Source organism: Aythya marila (assembly GCF_965140915.1).
Source record: "Aythya marila genome assembly, chromosome: 4".
Classification (NCBI taxonomy): Eukaryota; Metazoa; Chordata; class Aves; order Anseriformes; family Anatidae; genus Aythya; species Aythya marila.
The window spans coordinates 50,247,113-50,263,882 of NC_139045.1; the positions used below are offsets into that span (position 1 = coordinate 50,247,113).

Sequence of the window (16,770 nt, forward strand, 5' to 3'; positions counted from 1 at the left end):
CTTATATCTGCAAAAGTGCTGACACAGTAAATCAGTTCAGGAGATTGAGGGAACTGAAAACTAATAACCTTTTCTGCTTAGAAACACCCCTCTGGTATTGAAAACTATATCAACACATTTTTTTGTGTAGGCCAATTTTCCCGGCAAAGAAGGCAAAGTGAGTCCAAAGAGTGGCATGGAATGCCGAGTGGCATGGAATTCCCTGGTCACTCCGCAACAGCACTCTTTTACCTCTCCCTCCAAATGTGACGGAAAGGATTTGAGAACTCATAAAGGCAACAAGGTTAATATTTGTGTTTGCAGAACATGAAGTTGTTTCTTCAGTGGCTCAATGTCCACGTGGAGATCAGTGTGAAGACTTCTGGGGTCTGTATCAGGACAAGGACTGTTTAATATTTTCATTAGTGACATGGACATGGGACTGAGTGCACCCTCAGCAAGTTTGCAGATGATGCCAACATGAGTGGTGTGGTTGATACTTCAGATGCCATCCAGGGGAACGTGCACAGGCTTGTGAAGTGGGCCATGCATGGTCTTTATGGTCTCTTCCAACCCAAACCATTCTAGGATACATTGCTTTCTGATGCTTTCTGTGGTTACGAGCTTGCTCTTAAAATACATAGCAAATGCCAGAAAGCTAAAGATTCCATCTTCTCAGTAATATGACAATATATTTAATAGTTATGTATTGATAGACTGCAATCCTGCTCCATAGGCCTATTAAGGTCATGTCTACAGCAAAAAAAAAAAGTCTAGGGCTTGGAAAAAACAGCTAACAGATTAAGACCTTTTAAAAGTTTATTTTCCATTTGTGCTTTGACTTCACTAGGAAAAGGTGCGTCTTTTACAAATTCATTAATATCAGAGCACAAACATAGAGGCGCTGTAGTGCCAAAATTGATTTCAAGCTCCTTCTCATTAAAGTATCTAATTGCAAATCTGTTTTCTTCTGCAGTGCTGTTGGTTGCGACAGCTACTACAGCAGATAACAAGTGAGTTTCCAAATGCACTTGTTCCCCACCATGAACACAGAGCAAGAAGAGTCCAGTACACTTCCTTTATCTTTGTAGTTTACAGGCTTTGTGTGAGTCTTGCAATATCCTTTTATGACAGGTGTAGAAAAAACACGAGGGATGTAGGCCCCACTGACATGCACTACAATCAATTTTTTGCCAGTGCTAGTTTATAATATGACCTGTCTACTTTCCTGACACCTCCTTTTTTTTTTTTTTTATTTATTTCATTTTTTTTTTATTTTATTGTCCACACATTATAAATGCCTGACAGCAAACCTCTCACCATGAGCACACTCCACTCCTAAGCTGCACCTACAGTCTGTACTATTAAAGTCCTGCACTGTGGAAGAGCTGCTAACATTTGTACCAAACTATGTGATACGCACAAATCGAAAATGATCTTATTCTTTTAAAGGAAATGTTATTGCATTTGAATAAAATATTATAATGCTGATAGCATTAGTGAGTTTCAACAGTATATTGGCAAATTAGCAACTCTTGCATTTCTATGACCCCTACAGCAATTTTTAAGATATTAAAAATAGTAATCAAACTGCCTTGGTTAAAACAGTACAAAATCATGCATGAACACTCTGGCCGCATCCAGAGCACTTATTCCAGCAAATTTTATACTAATTTAATACCTATTTACCCAAGCAGCTGATCAAGACCCAACTAGACAACTCCCTGAGCAACTTCACCTAATTAGACATGCTTTGAGCAGGGGGTATGATTATATAGATGACCTCCAGAGACCCCTTTCATCCCAAGTTATTCTATGATTCTCTGAGCATCCAGAAAGTAAACCAGAAGAGCTATCATTTTTTTTTCTTACATTTACTCATTATCAGTTTAGTAACAATAAACCAGAAAGGCTGTTGTCTCTTACCTGCTATACACTCTGGTTAGTAAGTTGTTTATCTGTTTATCCATTTTGTATTTTGAGTAGTCTTCCAGACCATCCTTCACTGCAATAATTGTCAGAACCACTATTAGAGGTAGCATTGTAATTTCTTTTTGGAAAGCTTCCACCAGAGGAACCCAGTTTAGAACAACTAGAAATAGGAAATACAAGTTGGCAACTCTGAAACAAAGAGCAAACACGAGAGTTGGCTGTGTTAGCAGTCAGTAATCCTTATTCCCCCACTCCATGCTGTATTGAGACTTAACTTAGCAGTAATTTATCATTTCTTTATGCCAAGTATTATTTAAGAACTAAGTATCCACAACTATTTTTTCACTCTCCAGTCAACAGATTATTTGGCTGGACAGCTGCTTAATATATGTGTTAAAAAGGTGCAGAAAGCAATATTATTCCTGTATTTCCATCCCTGCCCTCCAAGCATGTGTCTTCTAGTGAGGCTTTTGTGAGCATGTATACAACACATTTTTAAAAGTAAGCTGTCCTGCAACCTCCCTGCATAACTTTACAAATTTGCTGTCCTCCAAGGAGAAGAAAAAAAAACACAATGTCAACAGAGAAAGGCATGAGAGGGAAGAAGATAAAATATATTTGCAGGAAACAAGCTGAAAATCCTACTTCAGATTACTGGGTGGCAATGCTCCAACAGTAAAGAATATTTCAACAATCCAAAGAGTAGAATGAGTGTAAATGGTAAAAGCAATGCAGAAAAGAATTAGCCCAAGACTGATGATACTCAAGAATCCTCGGTCAAATAACACAGATCTTTTCAGAAGTGATAGGCAGGTTGGGAAAGATAATAAATTTTAGAATACTCATCTCTATATTAATACACACATTTACATAAAAGGATTCATTTTCTGCAGAATTTCCACAATCAAAATAAAAGCAGTTCTTTACCTGTGAAATTGTTCAAATAAATTCCGTGGTATAAAATTCAGTAAAGTATATTTAGTAGTCCGTATTTTGTTGTTCATGTACAGTTTTGATACCTTTTCATACTCTTCCTTAAAATGTCCCAAACAGGGTATCACTATCCTGTGTTTGCTGGCAGTTTTTGATGATTGATAGCGCTTGCTACTTGAGTTGCTGCTGCTGCTAACTTCTCTGCCTTCTGTAGATATAAGTCGCTGCCAACGGTACCTGGCCCAGCGGATGGGATCTGCCATTGTTCCTGGAATGCTTTATAATCCAAGGAGTGTCCTCTATTTAGAAACAAGTTAAAATAGAGCAGGTTAAGTAATAATTCTATAAAGGCTTTTTTAACTAATAGTTTAAACCTAGGAAAAGGGCCTTTTGACACATTTTGATTTGGAAAAGAGTTAAGAGGTTATGCAACGTCAGGTTCCTCTGCTTCAAAGGCTGCATTTATCCAAATTTCATCCTCCCTTTCAGGATCCTAGAGTTTGATTTTCCATTTACAACACATAATATTTCTGTCATTGTTTTATAAAAGAAAACAAATCTGACTCCAATAATTTTCTGCCTCTGATCTACAGACCTATTTTTTCCAGTAGACCACTATTATTTTGTGATATTACAATACCAGAGGAACATAGCAATACAGTTTAGATTTACAGTGATTTCTGAACTTGTGTGGGGTAAAGCACATACTAAATTGGCACCTGAAGCTTAAGAAATCCAAATTAGAATGTTATGCAGGACTATATAATGATTATTACAAAATAAGTGATACTTTGTAATGTTGCCTACAAAATTAGATCTGGATAAAGTACCTCATTTACTGCAAGAGAACATGATCTTATCACAGAATCACAGAACCATCTAGGTTGGAAGAGACCTCTGAGATCACCAAGTCCAACCTCTGACCTAACACTAAGAAGTCCTCCACTAAACCATTATCACTAAGCTCTATATCTAAACGTCTTTTAAAGACCTCCAGGGATGGTGACTCCACCACTTCCCTGAACTTCTGTTCCTGAAGTCTTTCTGTGCAACTGACAAGTATTTCAAGCCCAACCATACCTGGCAGGTAACAAACTAACAGAAATATGTTGCAGGCTTATGGATGACAGAGAAGGTGTAAAACTTCCTGATTACCGTACATGAAAAAATGTAAATAACCTAAATTTGCTTGCCATGTAACACATTCTTACCCGCTGATATATCAAACCACCACCATTGCACAAAGACCAAATAGTACAAGGTAATGCTAGCTACCAAAATTATCTTTGACTATTTCTAAGACTAATGATCCCAGCATCTCAGCCAGTTTTATTCTTGGTAACTGAGGAAATTTTTATGCCACTGCAGAAAGATTTAAAATTTTTTAGCCTTTAGCTGAAATAAATTAAAAAAAAAATCAGTGACAGAAGTAGTGATTCACAACTCAGATTCCCTTTGCTTGATGCCAGAAGAGGGACTCCTTCCTTTCTTTGCTTCAGAAGAAAGGAAGCACTCAACATTGAATGGTGGACAAGGAGCAAGTATTTCATTGCAAAAAATGTGAAAGTAACAACGTAATACTCCCTGGTTTTAGCCAACCCCTAGGCAAACCAAATCAGAGGACAATGTGCTAACTCTTTGTGGAAGTCACAGCAAAATGCACTGGCTGTGCATTACAGAGCTGCATACAGTTTTGAAATCCAGTGCCAGGAGCAGGAACACAGGGCTTGCATCGCTCGGCGGAAACAGCGCCCTGGCTGATACAAAAGATGAGGACCGCTGTTGACACTCGGCTGCCTGAAAAAAGACTTCTGTTTTCACAACAGTTACTGTTAGCCTGACTTGGAACTCCCTTCTATTACTCTGAATACAAAGACCGGTTTTATTTATTTATTATTTATTTATTTATTTATTTTATTAGCACATGTTAAGCAGCAAAGTATCTAGGACAGGCTAAGATTTAACTCATTTAACTTTAGCCATGTAACAGACAAGAAAGACTCTCCGCAGTTAGTTTGGGAGGACAGCAAATCTCCAGAGGGTGGAGGCATCTCCATCTAGCTAAGGGATGCTTGAGCATATGTGGTACCTCCTGGCATGTGCCTCTCTCTCATTTATTGCAGAATCTGCATGATTAGTTTGGATATGTAATATTTAGATGGGTAGGGTTGTACAAAACAAATCCTGCTCTAAAGTCACACTCCAAAAGATTCTCCAAACTTCCAAAAAAGCCTTTTTCACTCCTTTGCTACCCTTTGACTAGAAAGCTTTCTCCTAATGGGTTTTCCTCTCATCAAATTAAGATGGTTGGTATATTTTTGTCCTTTCATAATTAGATGTGGACAGTTATCAACTGTCACCATCGCGATGTCTTGGAAGACTCTTACTACATATACGAAACTCATGGTTCCCTTTAGAAACCTCGATCTGCATATGAAGGAAGAGAAACCAAGAGAGAAAAACAAACCTTTGTACAGCCTCTCCTCTCGGCATCCCCCAGCAGCTCCCACATGAATTACTGCTTCCTGAGGCCCTTCTGCTGTGTTTCCTTCCAGGGAATGGAAGGGAAAAAGAGACTTTCCTTTTTCCTCAGTGCTAAATCCTGTGGTCCCTGTAACCAATGAGGGACCTTTTTAAAGACACGTCTGATTTAATTAACAACGTGCTGGATTATCAGGGACAGTGTCAACATGATTTCTTCTTTGTTCTGTTAAGTTTACCAATCTCTCCCAAGCATCCATCTTTAGCATGAATCATGCAAGGTGTGTTAATTAAACATACTTCTGCCTGAAATGATAATTCTTTGCCCAAAAGCAGTAACATGCCAAATCTCTACACACTGTTATAATGTAAAATATCCTGATGGAAAACCTAAGGAAACAACAACGCAGCATTTTTCAGGATGCCATATGAGCCTGGTGTTTGAAAGTAGGTTATGTTTGCAGTGAAAAATCATGTTTATGTTTGCTCTAATGAAAACAAGCATCTCATACTGGTGACTTCAGTGACTAGAAGCAAGAAATAGAGACACTTTCTCCAAGTAAATTCCCAGGACTAATAGAAAGGCAAAGTCTTTACATGGCAGATCATTTTTACTTGGTGCGAATTGCATAGGCAAAAAGCACCTTGAAAAGCTGAGGAATTAAGTTATCAGTCATGCTCAAGTAAAGGTGGGAAGAGAGTTGGGAGTTAGGAAAAACAAGAGAGGAAACCTGTCAAGTTTCAGAACCTCTTAAACAGAGGCAGCTAACTCTTTGTGGTTTTCATAATTTATTACCTTTTGTAGCATGCAATACTTGGTGACGTTTGGTTTAAAAATAAAAAAAAATAAAAAGAAAATAAAAAAGGGAGGGGACAAAAAAAAGAAGGACATTTTAACATGACAATGTTAGATCAGAATTCTTCACTGCTGGATCTGGAGCCACAGGTTTAAGCTACACATGCAGTGTCTCTGAAGAGCAATCACCTCTCACTGCACACGCATCCCTGACTCCTGACACAGCTCCAAAACCTCTGCCCCACCCTTCCTCACCCTCCTCCAGAAAGGCAGAGCTTAAAGGAAACAAGAAACCTGAGGTTCAGCTGCATGCACTGCACATTCTTCATATTCCTGCCAGTATCTCCAGCATTTTACCGTAATATTTTAAAGAGAGCTTTCAAGGAGATTGTATGGACAATAAATCAAACAAAACCACCACCACAGAACACTGGAAACATTACAGGAGGCAATGAGAAATTTCTAATGGTCAAAAAGGTGAATCAGACCTTTCCCAAGCAACATCTTGGGAAAAACGCATCAGGATCTCGTACCCTGTCACAACGCCCTCTGATTCATCTGGGATTTAACTGAGCTACTGTTTGCAAATTATTTTTTAAAAAATCATTTGCATTTCCATTTTAAAATGTGATTTATTTAAAACTTCAGAAATCTCTTTTGCATTTTTTTCCTATTTTGAACATTCTTCTTTTTCCTCTTTAAATTGTGATCATAAAATAATGAGCACCTTTGATTTGATTAGCTATAAGGTCAAAAAAAGTTTCATCAGCTTCATGTTAGATACTGAAAATGACAAAGCTGCTGAACATCAAATAAAAGCTGTTTTAAACAATTTTACTACAAAACCCCCTCTCTTAAACTATTATTTGACCCTCATGTCCTGTTATTTTTCATAGCACCTTCTTCAGTTCTCTAGCCTGACTCAAATTTAAGGCAGCAAAACAAAATTTGATGTTTATTTAAACATATGCCAAAGACCCACAAAAGTTACTTTTAGATTGATGTGAGACAGAACTTAACTCTGAAACAGTATTTAATTATTTAAACCAATAAAAGGTTTATTTTTAAGGAGTCTAGAACATTTTTTGTGTGTTCAAAAACAAGAAGCGCAAATGATCTATCTAATTCTTAGTTTGAGGACAGTGCTAGATAGATTTTGTTCTCAATTTCATGCTGTATACTCAGGAGAACATTAATAGTGTAGTGTTAATCCAGGTATATCTCACATGCAGATAGGCAAGCTCATTAATGTCACATGATAATGATGAAATGTGGAAGGGAACTGTCTGACACGTCTGACACTGGATGAAAAGTCTGGACATGTTCTTTGCTTCTCTTCCCTCATGTACTTTGACTCTTTCCTCTTATTATAAAGCACTTTTGAGATATCCTAATGGAAAACTGGAAGGACTAATAATGGTTAACATGCAAGAGCTGGTTGGCTCTGTAAAAGCAGTGCCACTTTCACCACAAAACAGATAAACACTATATACTATTCATGCTTGACCATCCCATATCACAATAAAAAAGCCTTTAATAATTCTCTGCTAGTGGCAGCACTGTGAAAATCCCTACTTTAAGTGGTCCATACCTGGAAAGCAGGACCTTTCACCATGAAGCTCAGTATAAGCATTCTGTTGCATGTACATCCCGTGAAATTGCTTTCTTTTCCCATCACTTGCCTTTCTTTGTCTCTCGTAAACTCTTTCAGCTTCCACTTCTGGGAAGTATCACATTTGTAACTGGTTGCAAACCTTCGCTCCTAGTTTTCCTGCAGGGAGATGGAACTGAGACTAAAAATCCCTCAGTTCCAGTTATGTTACAGCGTAGCTTTTGGCAATCCCTGACCTTTCCTATAGCAGATTCTTTTCTGGAGACTATTAGTCAAACATGCATGGATAATTTAGTCAATAGACAGAGTGCTCTGGTACTGCACCTTACTATTATGCTGTGGTTGTTTGCTTCCATGTCACGTAAAGTAACCTACCATTTACCCCAGCTTCTCTTGACCACTTCCTCCCTTCTGACAACATCCGTCTTTTGCTATGCTTTCCAAATAGTTAGCCATCCTTCTTTCTGAAAATTCTTTGTTAAATACTTCCAGCAAATGACATATTTCATGAGAATATTCCTCAGACCTTTTCATGAGAATATTCCTCAGGCACATGCATGCATATTGTGCTTGTTGCCATCCTATTCCTGTTCAGGCACAGCCTTTGGCCATAGTGTGCAGGAGGCCTTGTGTGTCCCCTGGGCCCGCTCCCATTCAATCAATCCTTGGCAAACAGAAATGCAATCAATAAAATTGCATTATCTGACCTGAAAAACTTGTACAGAACCAAAAAATAAAGAGATTCAGACAATGCATCTCTGTAGCAACACTTTTCTTAGCCCCTACCTGAATACTTCAGGTTGTTCTGTAGGTCTGAAGTTCTGGGTGATGAGGGGAGATTAAAGAAGCAGGGAAGAAAAATAAATTTAACTCAGACAGAGCTTACACTACACAAAGCTATGGAAGAGTGGACAACCCCCGATCCATGCAAAGTCCCATTTAAACCTCTTAGCAAATGTTGCTGCACAGGTTTGCTAGCATTTGTTTCACTACATTATGGCCGGAGTACACTGGCAGAACTACACAGGCTGTTAAAAATCAGAACAGCATCTGAATCTTCAACAATTCAGAAGCTACTAGACCACAGAGAAATTTAAAGGATCCATGGCCTCAAGACTAATCTGAAATATATATATATATATATATATATATTTTTTTTTTCCTAAGGTTTGCTACCTTCTCTGTAACATGCAATTTTACAAGTTTGTAACACATCTTTGCATGCTAATAAACTGCAGAGACACTCTAGAATGCTAAACAGATCTGGATAAGAGATCTGTACTGCCAATTTATGAGACAAAATGCCAAAAACCTGCAGGAATCAAAACTTCAGTTCCCATGAAGCGCCTAGGCCTTTACATGAGGTAATTTAATAGCAAAGCATACATGCAGTAATGCTGATTAATGTGCTGCAGTGTGGGAGCAGTACATGTAGCAAGAATCTCTTCCACATTGGGTAAAGTTACTTAGGATGCCAATTAGATTCTGTACCTACAGGCATAAATAAATCACACACTACCCAATTTTAGGTTTAAAACTCAAATGAAATTATATACTTCTGTTATAGGCAATCAGTTTTGAAATAAAACTGAATCACCACCAGAGAGCTGTGGTTTGTGCAAACCTTTTCCACCCTCCTCTCTATTCATCAGCAAAGTTCTGCTTTATGCCCTGTTCTCACCTGTCATATAGGCATCTCAGAACTGCAAAGCAAAACTTTCAAAGTTAAGTCTTACTCTTTTGTGACTCTTTTCTCACAAGCTATCTTAAACTTGTGGTCACGCAGCATTTAATCACAGCAGCAGTTTTGATACGTGTGAAATTTCCCTTACTTTCACAGTAAAACTAAGGCCTGAGCCACGTTACAAAAGTTATACTGGTGTTCATATGATCCAGAAGGATGTGATTTTTATATTCAGTGTAGGCTCCCTAAATTACAGTAACTGGTACTGAAGGAAATAGATCCATATGGGCAGTACCACTGTTTTTTAACCACGTCAATTTCTTTAAAGAGACAAAACTGTTGCACAGAGAAAACCAGTTACTTATCCAAATTGATACTGGAAGTGCCTGTTACAGCACAAACCTTTACTTGAGTTCCCAAAATTGCAGGTTAAATCTCCAGCTAGTGACTTGTCCTATTCTTCCGGTTTTCTAACACATCTGCGTTAGCAGCTTCTTAAGAGTTCCAATCTCTCACAAGGCATCCAGAGTTTAATCCGCTATGGATCTTTGAAGGATCCGGGGAAGGAGGTACAACAATTTTGTACATACAGGTACAAAAAGAGGGCATCTCAAATCTGAAAAATCCTCCACAGCTCACTTTCAGTGAACACTAGATTTGACTTTTACCTTAAAGATCTTCTGTTTTTGAATAGACTTCTCAGACAATACCAGAAGACAGAAATGTGGATGCTACAGGTGTGAGCATAACCTGAGCTACTTTATCTAGATATTAACAGTAGGAAAGCCACAAAAGCACAGATTTCCATGAAGGCCTTCAAGCACTGCACAGACTTGCACAGCTCATGTCAAGGCCTGTACCAGTACAGCTTCACTGGTTTTTAGCCAGCCAGAACAAACCTACTTTAAGCATACTGCAGTCATACCTACCAAAAGTATATCTTAAGTATGAACAATTTACATACAGCCTTCTGATTTTTAAGAAGCTGAAACAGCTGCAATGGATGTGATGCACCCGCATATTCTACAGCTGACAGATCCCTTCAGATAGGCAGCTCTGAGGGTCAGAATTGACCTAAGCAGATGTCTGGTTCCTTATTTCAGCTTCATGAAATCTTTTGCATCACTTCTACTTAATTTAGTATTGCTGATTTCATCATTGCCTTTCTTACTGGTCTCCACTTGCATATCTTTTATTATTATATATATATTTTTTTTTCTCTCCCAGTACTGTTTATTATATCTAGGTCTAAAATTAGGCTTGGATCTTGCAGACTTTTCTTAATATTACTTGACACTATTCAACTGCTAGCTGTCCAAGGCAGTAATTGTGTATCAAGCCTATACTTGGAACATACAGGTGCATTTTTTTTCATTAATGTAACAAAAGAAATGAAGCCAGTATTTATGTACATTTTAAACAGGATTTCAGAATATTTTGATAGTTTCTGGCTTTCCATGAATAAGACAGGGCTTTTAAAAGCCATTACAGATACTGCAATTAGGTGTGATATGGGTGGTCATCAGCCACAACACTGTTCAACAGAATTCAAGACAGTTGTGAACGTAATTTTCCAACACTCAAGTGAATTTTTGATAATGCTGACTCTTTTACAACATCAGGAATACAACCAGTTATTTGTCATAGAACACTGAAACCTGTCAACTGCTTGGGAATATTTTGACAGAAATAACCTGTGAATCCACCTGAACCACTACCGAGCTTCTGCAACCCTATAAAACGTGCCTCTTGCCAGGATGTTTCAGGCCTGAAAGGGAGAGGTATCATCCAGCAATTCAGGATGATACAACTGCAACTGTGCATCTTTAAAGATTTTAATATTAAAAGTTATGCCAAAAGACATAGTAGCCTGGAAAAGAATGCAGGAAGTTAAGAATGCTCAAATAATGGCACTAGTAACTTCAACATTTTTAAGAGACCAAGGCATAAGACACTGAAGATACAATGCTGTGTAGCTGAACTGATCTAAAAGCTGACACTGAAAGGAGTGGGTCTTGCCTCTCCTACCTCCTGCTCCTGGCTTTCTCATAATGCATCTTACTTACGGTACTTACTGAACCTGGTTCAATTAATTGATTCATAAGCCCTTTCACTAAGCCAAAGACAACAAAACTATTAGATGTATTTCCTGATCCAGCCTACAGCTGTGAAAGTACTCCTGTTGGCACAGGGAAGCAGGACAAGAATGTCAGATTAAGAGTGTCTTTGAGTACTTATGTAGGGCACCCAGTTCTGAGTTTGGTCTAGTTTTCATTAGAAAGGCATATCAGCTGTGGATATTGCCTTTGAAATCCAAATCATCCACAACAGTAGCAATTAACAAAAGAATGTGATCCTAGTCTGTGTGTGCTAGCTTTTGCTACTGTAAATAATATCTGTCCACAAATTGTAAAGAGTCAGCTTAATATGATATAAAACAGCTTTGCACCAGATTTGGGGATATGCAAAGGTATTGTGAGAATAAAATTCCACTCTGATCTTAGAGAAATCATTTAGTGTCTCTCTGCTGCAATCCATCACTTATGAAAATAGGGATAATGACACTTCTGGTATCTTATAGTGATGATGTGAGAATGCATGCTTTTAAATAAGAGATTTCTCAATCGTATGGTCATTGCTGAGATGTGAATGTGTAAGTACCATTTTAGTATGAAAATAATGGTAATCTGAATATTAAAAGTACATTTTTCTTCTTCAGTAGCTGTACTTGTGATAGAAAAACAATTTCCTTCCGGGAACTCTGATTTCTCTTTCACATCCTTGTGAACACTTTTTCATTACTAAGCCAAGTAATTATTCGTGTGGCCTAATCGGGTAGCTTACTGTGTGCACCCCTCTGTACTTTCCTGAAGCTTAGGGATTTCAGTGTAACTTACTCAGACCTTGCTATAAACCAGCAAACTATGTAAAAGCTTCCACCCTTTCCTTCAGTTGCTGCATGAACAATTAAAATGTCCCCCGCACAAGCTATTGTTGTCAAGGTCTTAACTATGCTTTGGTTGCTTTGTTCTGTTTTTTTTCCTAGTCTGTTTCCCGTGAAGTTCAGTCGATGGTGTTAACATGAACAGGGGTGGCCTTATGGCCCTGGAGACACACAGAAGAGCACACGAACAAGACACAAGAGCGCCCTTTCCCACTGCCCAGTGCAGCCGCCCTATCGCTCAGTGGCAGTCACTGGAGGGACGGTCGCTCCTGTCAGCTTTAGCGTGGGGCGTTTCGGCGTCCCCCAGACCTCCTGCTTTCCACCGGCACATCACCTTCACCGCGGAAGGGCAGGGTTACAAAAACCAGACCCATATCCGATTCCGAGGCGAGAACCGACAGGTCCTTATCTTCCCCTCCCCGCTAAAACTTCCGCAGGCACCGCGCCAGGGGCCGCGGCGGGGCTGGGAGGACGCTGCCCCCCGGCAGGACGCCGGGCACCTCGGCAAGGCTGCGGCTCTCCCTCGGCCACACGCAGCCCCGAGTGCACGCCTCGGCGCCTTTCTCCCCCGCCAGCTCCCGGCACCGGCGCCCTCCTCTTTCTCCTCCTCCTCCTCCTTCGCCACAGGCTCCCCGCCCCACCGGCAGCCTTACCCGCGTCCCCGCTCACATCCCAGCGTAATGGCCGCGACCCCCCTGCCGCCTGCCACTCTCCCTCCGGCTCCAGCTCCGCCGCCTCGCTCGGCTCCGCTCCGCCCCGCCGGTGCTGCCCGGCCCCCGGCCGCCTCCCCCGGCGAGCCCGCCTAGCGCCGCGCCCCTCCGCCGCCTGGTTCCGCCGGGAGCCCGGCTCCCCTCAGCGCCCTTCGCCCCTCGCCGCCTCCATCTTCTGAAAACGCAGTTGCGAATTGGAACCCACTTCGCTTGCTTTCCTCCTACCCTGCTCCGAGCAGGCCTTCTCTAAGTGGAAATAAATAAATAAGTAAGTAAGTAAGTAAGTAAGCAAGCAAGCAAGCAAGCAAGCAAGCAAGCTGCCCTCAACAACTCGGCTTCAGTGCTGGCAACCCAAAGGTTGTTATCGTTTAAGGACTTATTCTTTATTTGACCTGAGGCCTCAGCCGGTGGAGGCCAGGGCAGGAGCCCTGCTGTGACAGGGCTCTGGCTGCCTTGGACAAGCTTGCCCTGGAAATTGACGTTGTTGGTCTTTTGCCAGCGCAGCCTGGCGCTGAAGGCAGCTCGGCCTGTCTAAACGAGGAGTTTTCTAGCCACTGGGCTAATCGAGGTTAGCAAACACTCTCCCTCGTTTTCTAAGAAGTAAGCCTCTGGCGATTGAGAAACTGCCCTAATTATCTTAAACAAATCGCTGGTATCAGGAACCTCAGTGAGTTTTCTCATCAATAACCTTTCTGAAGCCCAACCCAGCCCTTATGCACTTAAGGCCTGTGAGAGTACTCTTGAAGGCTGCTCTTCACAAAGAAACCACAAGAAATCACACTTAAGTCAGACGATTTCTATTCTAAGGTCATCCTCTGATGAAAAAGGAAGAAAGAAAGAAAAAAAAAAAAAGTTATTTGCAGACCCTTTTGGCCCTATTGAAATGAACTGGAGTTACAAGTACTTGCCCAGTATCAACAATGAAGTCCTAACAAGAAAGTGGAAAGGGCTGTGCTGAGCAGTGGCTGCTGGTTGTGCTCTCCTTTCTGTGTCTGTGGTAGGGTTTTCCCGTGTTTGCCTGCATTTTAGCATGTCTTGTCTCCTTGAGCCCACACTAAAAACCCTCACGTTATATTTCAGTGAACAGCACCTGGCAGTCTGTTCTTTGAACTGCCTGTATGGCTATCAGGAATTTTAAAACATATTGGCATATGGAGTGGAATAAATATACATCTACATGAAGTTAAGTCCATAATTGCTGCTTTGAAATTATGCAGTTTTATTCTGGGTAGGAAAAAAAAGATGTTCTGTTTCTCTGGCAGGATACACCACCTTTGTTGGCTCGGGAGCTATAGGAAAGAGGATGCAACACAGGAAGGCAGAGCGAGCTGCTACAAGATGATAGTGGGCCTGCCAGAAAGCAAGTAATTTAATGTTATTTTATTGGTTAACATACTGATTTATTGTATCATTCCGGTTGCTTGAGAAAGAAGAGAACATCACAAAGCTTTTAACAAAATAGCTACCTCTCCTGTAATCACATTGGAGTTGTAAATAATTGATATGCAGAGTCCCACATTTCCCCATTCATATTGTCATGTCATTCCATTCTGTAAACTCACGACTACAAAAGGCATCTGTTTATTTCCCTTGTTGGCCTGGCAATAACAATTGGCCGAGCTAGGCCTGCATATCAGTGCACTGCAAAAATACCTGACCAAACCTTAAATGAGCTAGCTTGGCTGCCAGAAGAAACACAGCTACTTTAGTGCTGCAGTCTTTGCAGTTTAATTAGACTTGTAGAGGTAGGGTATATGAGCTGCTCCAAGAGGTAGGCCTGACTGTGTGGGTTTACTGGAGTTACAAGTACATGGTTTCACTTTTATCCTTTTGTGTTACTGTCCAGTAGTACAAATGGTATTGGACCCAAGCATGCAAAGTGACCGTCCAGCATCTCTAAGGTGTAATTAATCTGTCTTCTCCCAAATAGCCTATGGAAGAGTATATACAAAGAAGACAAACACCAGAGATAATATTTGATTCGGAAATCTCCCTGATAACTTTTGTATGTGTGGAGATAATGACACTGAATGCCTCCCACATGGATATATCTCTGTTTTTCCTGTGCAGGATGCAGGTGTGTTCCATATTAATTCCTGAACATGGGAAGGAAAAACTGTGGGCACAAGAGTGATATATTGATGACATTAGCAGAGCTGGAGAGCTCTTTGGTCTTCTGTGTTCTTCAAGCCCTCTATCAGTTTGTGGCTGCAGTAACTCTGAAAGCATCAGCATGAACAGCTCATCCAGCTGTGCTCATATTGGCACTGATAGGGACACATGAAAGAGAGGAATGTGTGTCATGGGAATTGTGCTAACTAAATGTGTTGGCAGATTGAAAACTTTCCCATGAACACCTGGAAGGAGGATGGAGATTTGTCACAGCATGCCATCAAGCATTTCCTGGAGCACCTCCAGTTAATGAAATACTAAAAACCTGGATATGATTCCCCAGACATTCTAGTGCCAAATCCACGTAAATAACAGTGCCAGTGGGGATTTGACTTTATAGACATAGATAGTTATTACTGCAGTGTTGATGCTCTTGGACTGGCTTAGCAAGTACAAGGTGCGTCAGCGTCAGGACCATGGATGTGCTTGAGAGATCTGGTGTGTATTTACAGTATAAATAGTGACATACTATGATGTGTCTGCTTTAAATATCTTTGAAGACATGGTAGCATACTCATAAACTGTAGCCAGAAAATTTCTTGACTATCACCCAATAATCTGATCACTTTTCTTCTCCATAGCTCTACAGTAAACCCAAATAATTTAACTTTAGCAGAGATTTCACCAGAAAACTTAAATTTTAAATTGTATTGAATTATTGTTTACAAGATCATTGGCTAAATAATGCATTTAAAGTCCTAATCAATGATATGTGTTAAAACCCTCTGTTTTGCCAGTGCAAAGTAAAGCTGCCTCTTATGCAGATGTGTTGGGGTAGTTAGTCTCTTAACACAAGATCTTCACATCCATTTCCTGACGGGAGCTCAGTCTGATTCAGTTCTCAGGGTGATGGATGCACAGTGAATGAGACAGCTGTTCTGTATTGGTCTTTGTTCTAGTCTGAGTGTGGCTATAACCTTTATTTACAGTGTGTAAAGTGGAATGGGTTTATTGATCTCCTCATGGAGAGATTGTGTTCATTACTTGAGTAAGCATTTTATAAATATTCATGAATTTTCTTTCATAGCTTCCTGCAAGATAAGAAGGTATTGCTACTTTCATTTTAAAAATGAAGAATTGAAACAAGGGAGAATAAACACCATATTGTGAAAGTATTTGCTAGTGATTCAGAACATGCATGCTCAGCTTTAAAGATGTAACATTTGCTTTTGTGAATATATATTTACAGTGCAAGATATATTCTGTGCATAATACGTACACCTTGCAAATCTTGAGTGAGGTAGAGGAAACACGTAAATAGTATCACGGGAACTTCCCTGAAAGTCACCTTCTGGGTCATTGAATGACCCTTGTCATTGCAGGCATACCATGTAATCTGGTTCATAAACTGGCTGAGCTTTATCTTAAAAACAATTAGGTGTTTTGTTCTTATTACTGTATGAGAAAACTGGTCCAGAATATGGTTGTTTTGTGGGTTAAGAATTATCTCCAAGCTTCTAAACTAAACTGCATACCCATTTGGTCTTTTACCAGCAGTGACCATTGTTTTAATGATTTAAATTGCTC

General features: G+C 40.1%; 1 protein-coding gene across 3 annotated transcripts in view; it reads right to left on the reverse strand.

The window, feature by feature from the left end:
- Nucleotides 1-13,095, reverse strand: part of ATP10D (ATPase phospholipid transporting 10D (putative)) — a 45,981-nt gene extending 32,886 nt beyond the window's left edge. For all 3 annotated transcript variants that reach the window (XM_082760355.1, XM_082760356.1, XM_082760354.1), the window contains exons 1-3: nt 13,015-13,095; nt 2,839-3,143; nt 1,906-2,100 (exon numbers count right to left, since the gene is read on the reverse strand). In XM_082760355.1, coding sequence (XP_082616481.1) covers nt 1,906-2,100; nt 2,839-3,107 — 464 coding nt within the window. In that variant the 5' untranslated portion in view covers nt 3,108-3,143; nt 13,015-13,095. The remainder of the gene's footprint in view (nt 1-1,905; nt 2,101-2,838; nt 3,144-13,014) is intronic.
- Nucleotides 13,096-16,770: the final 3,675 nt, after the last annotated feature.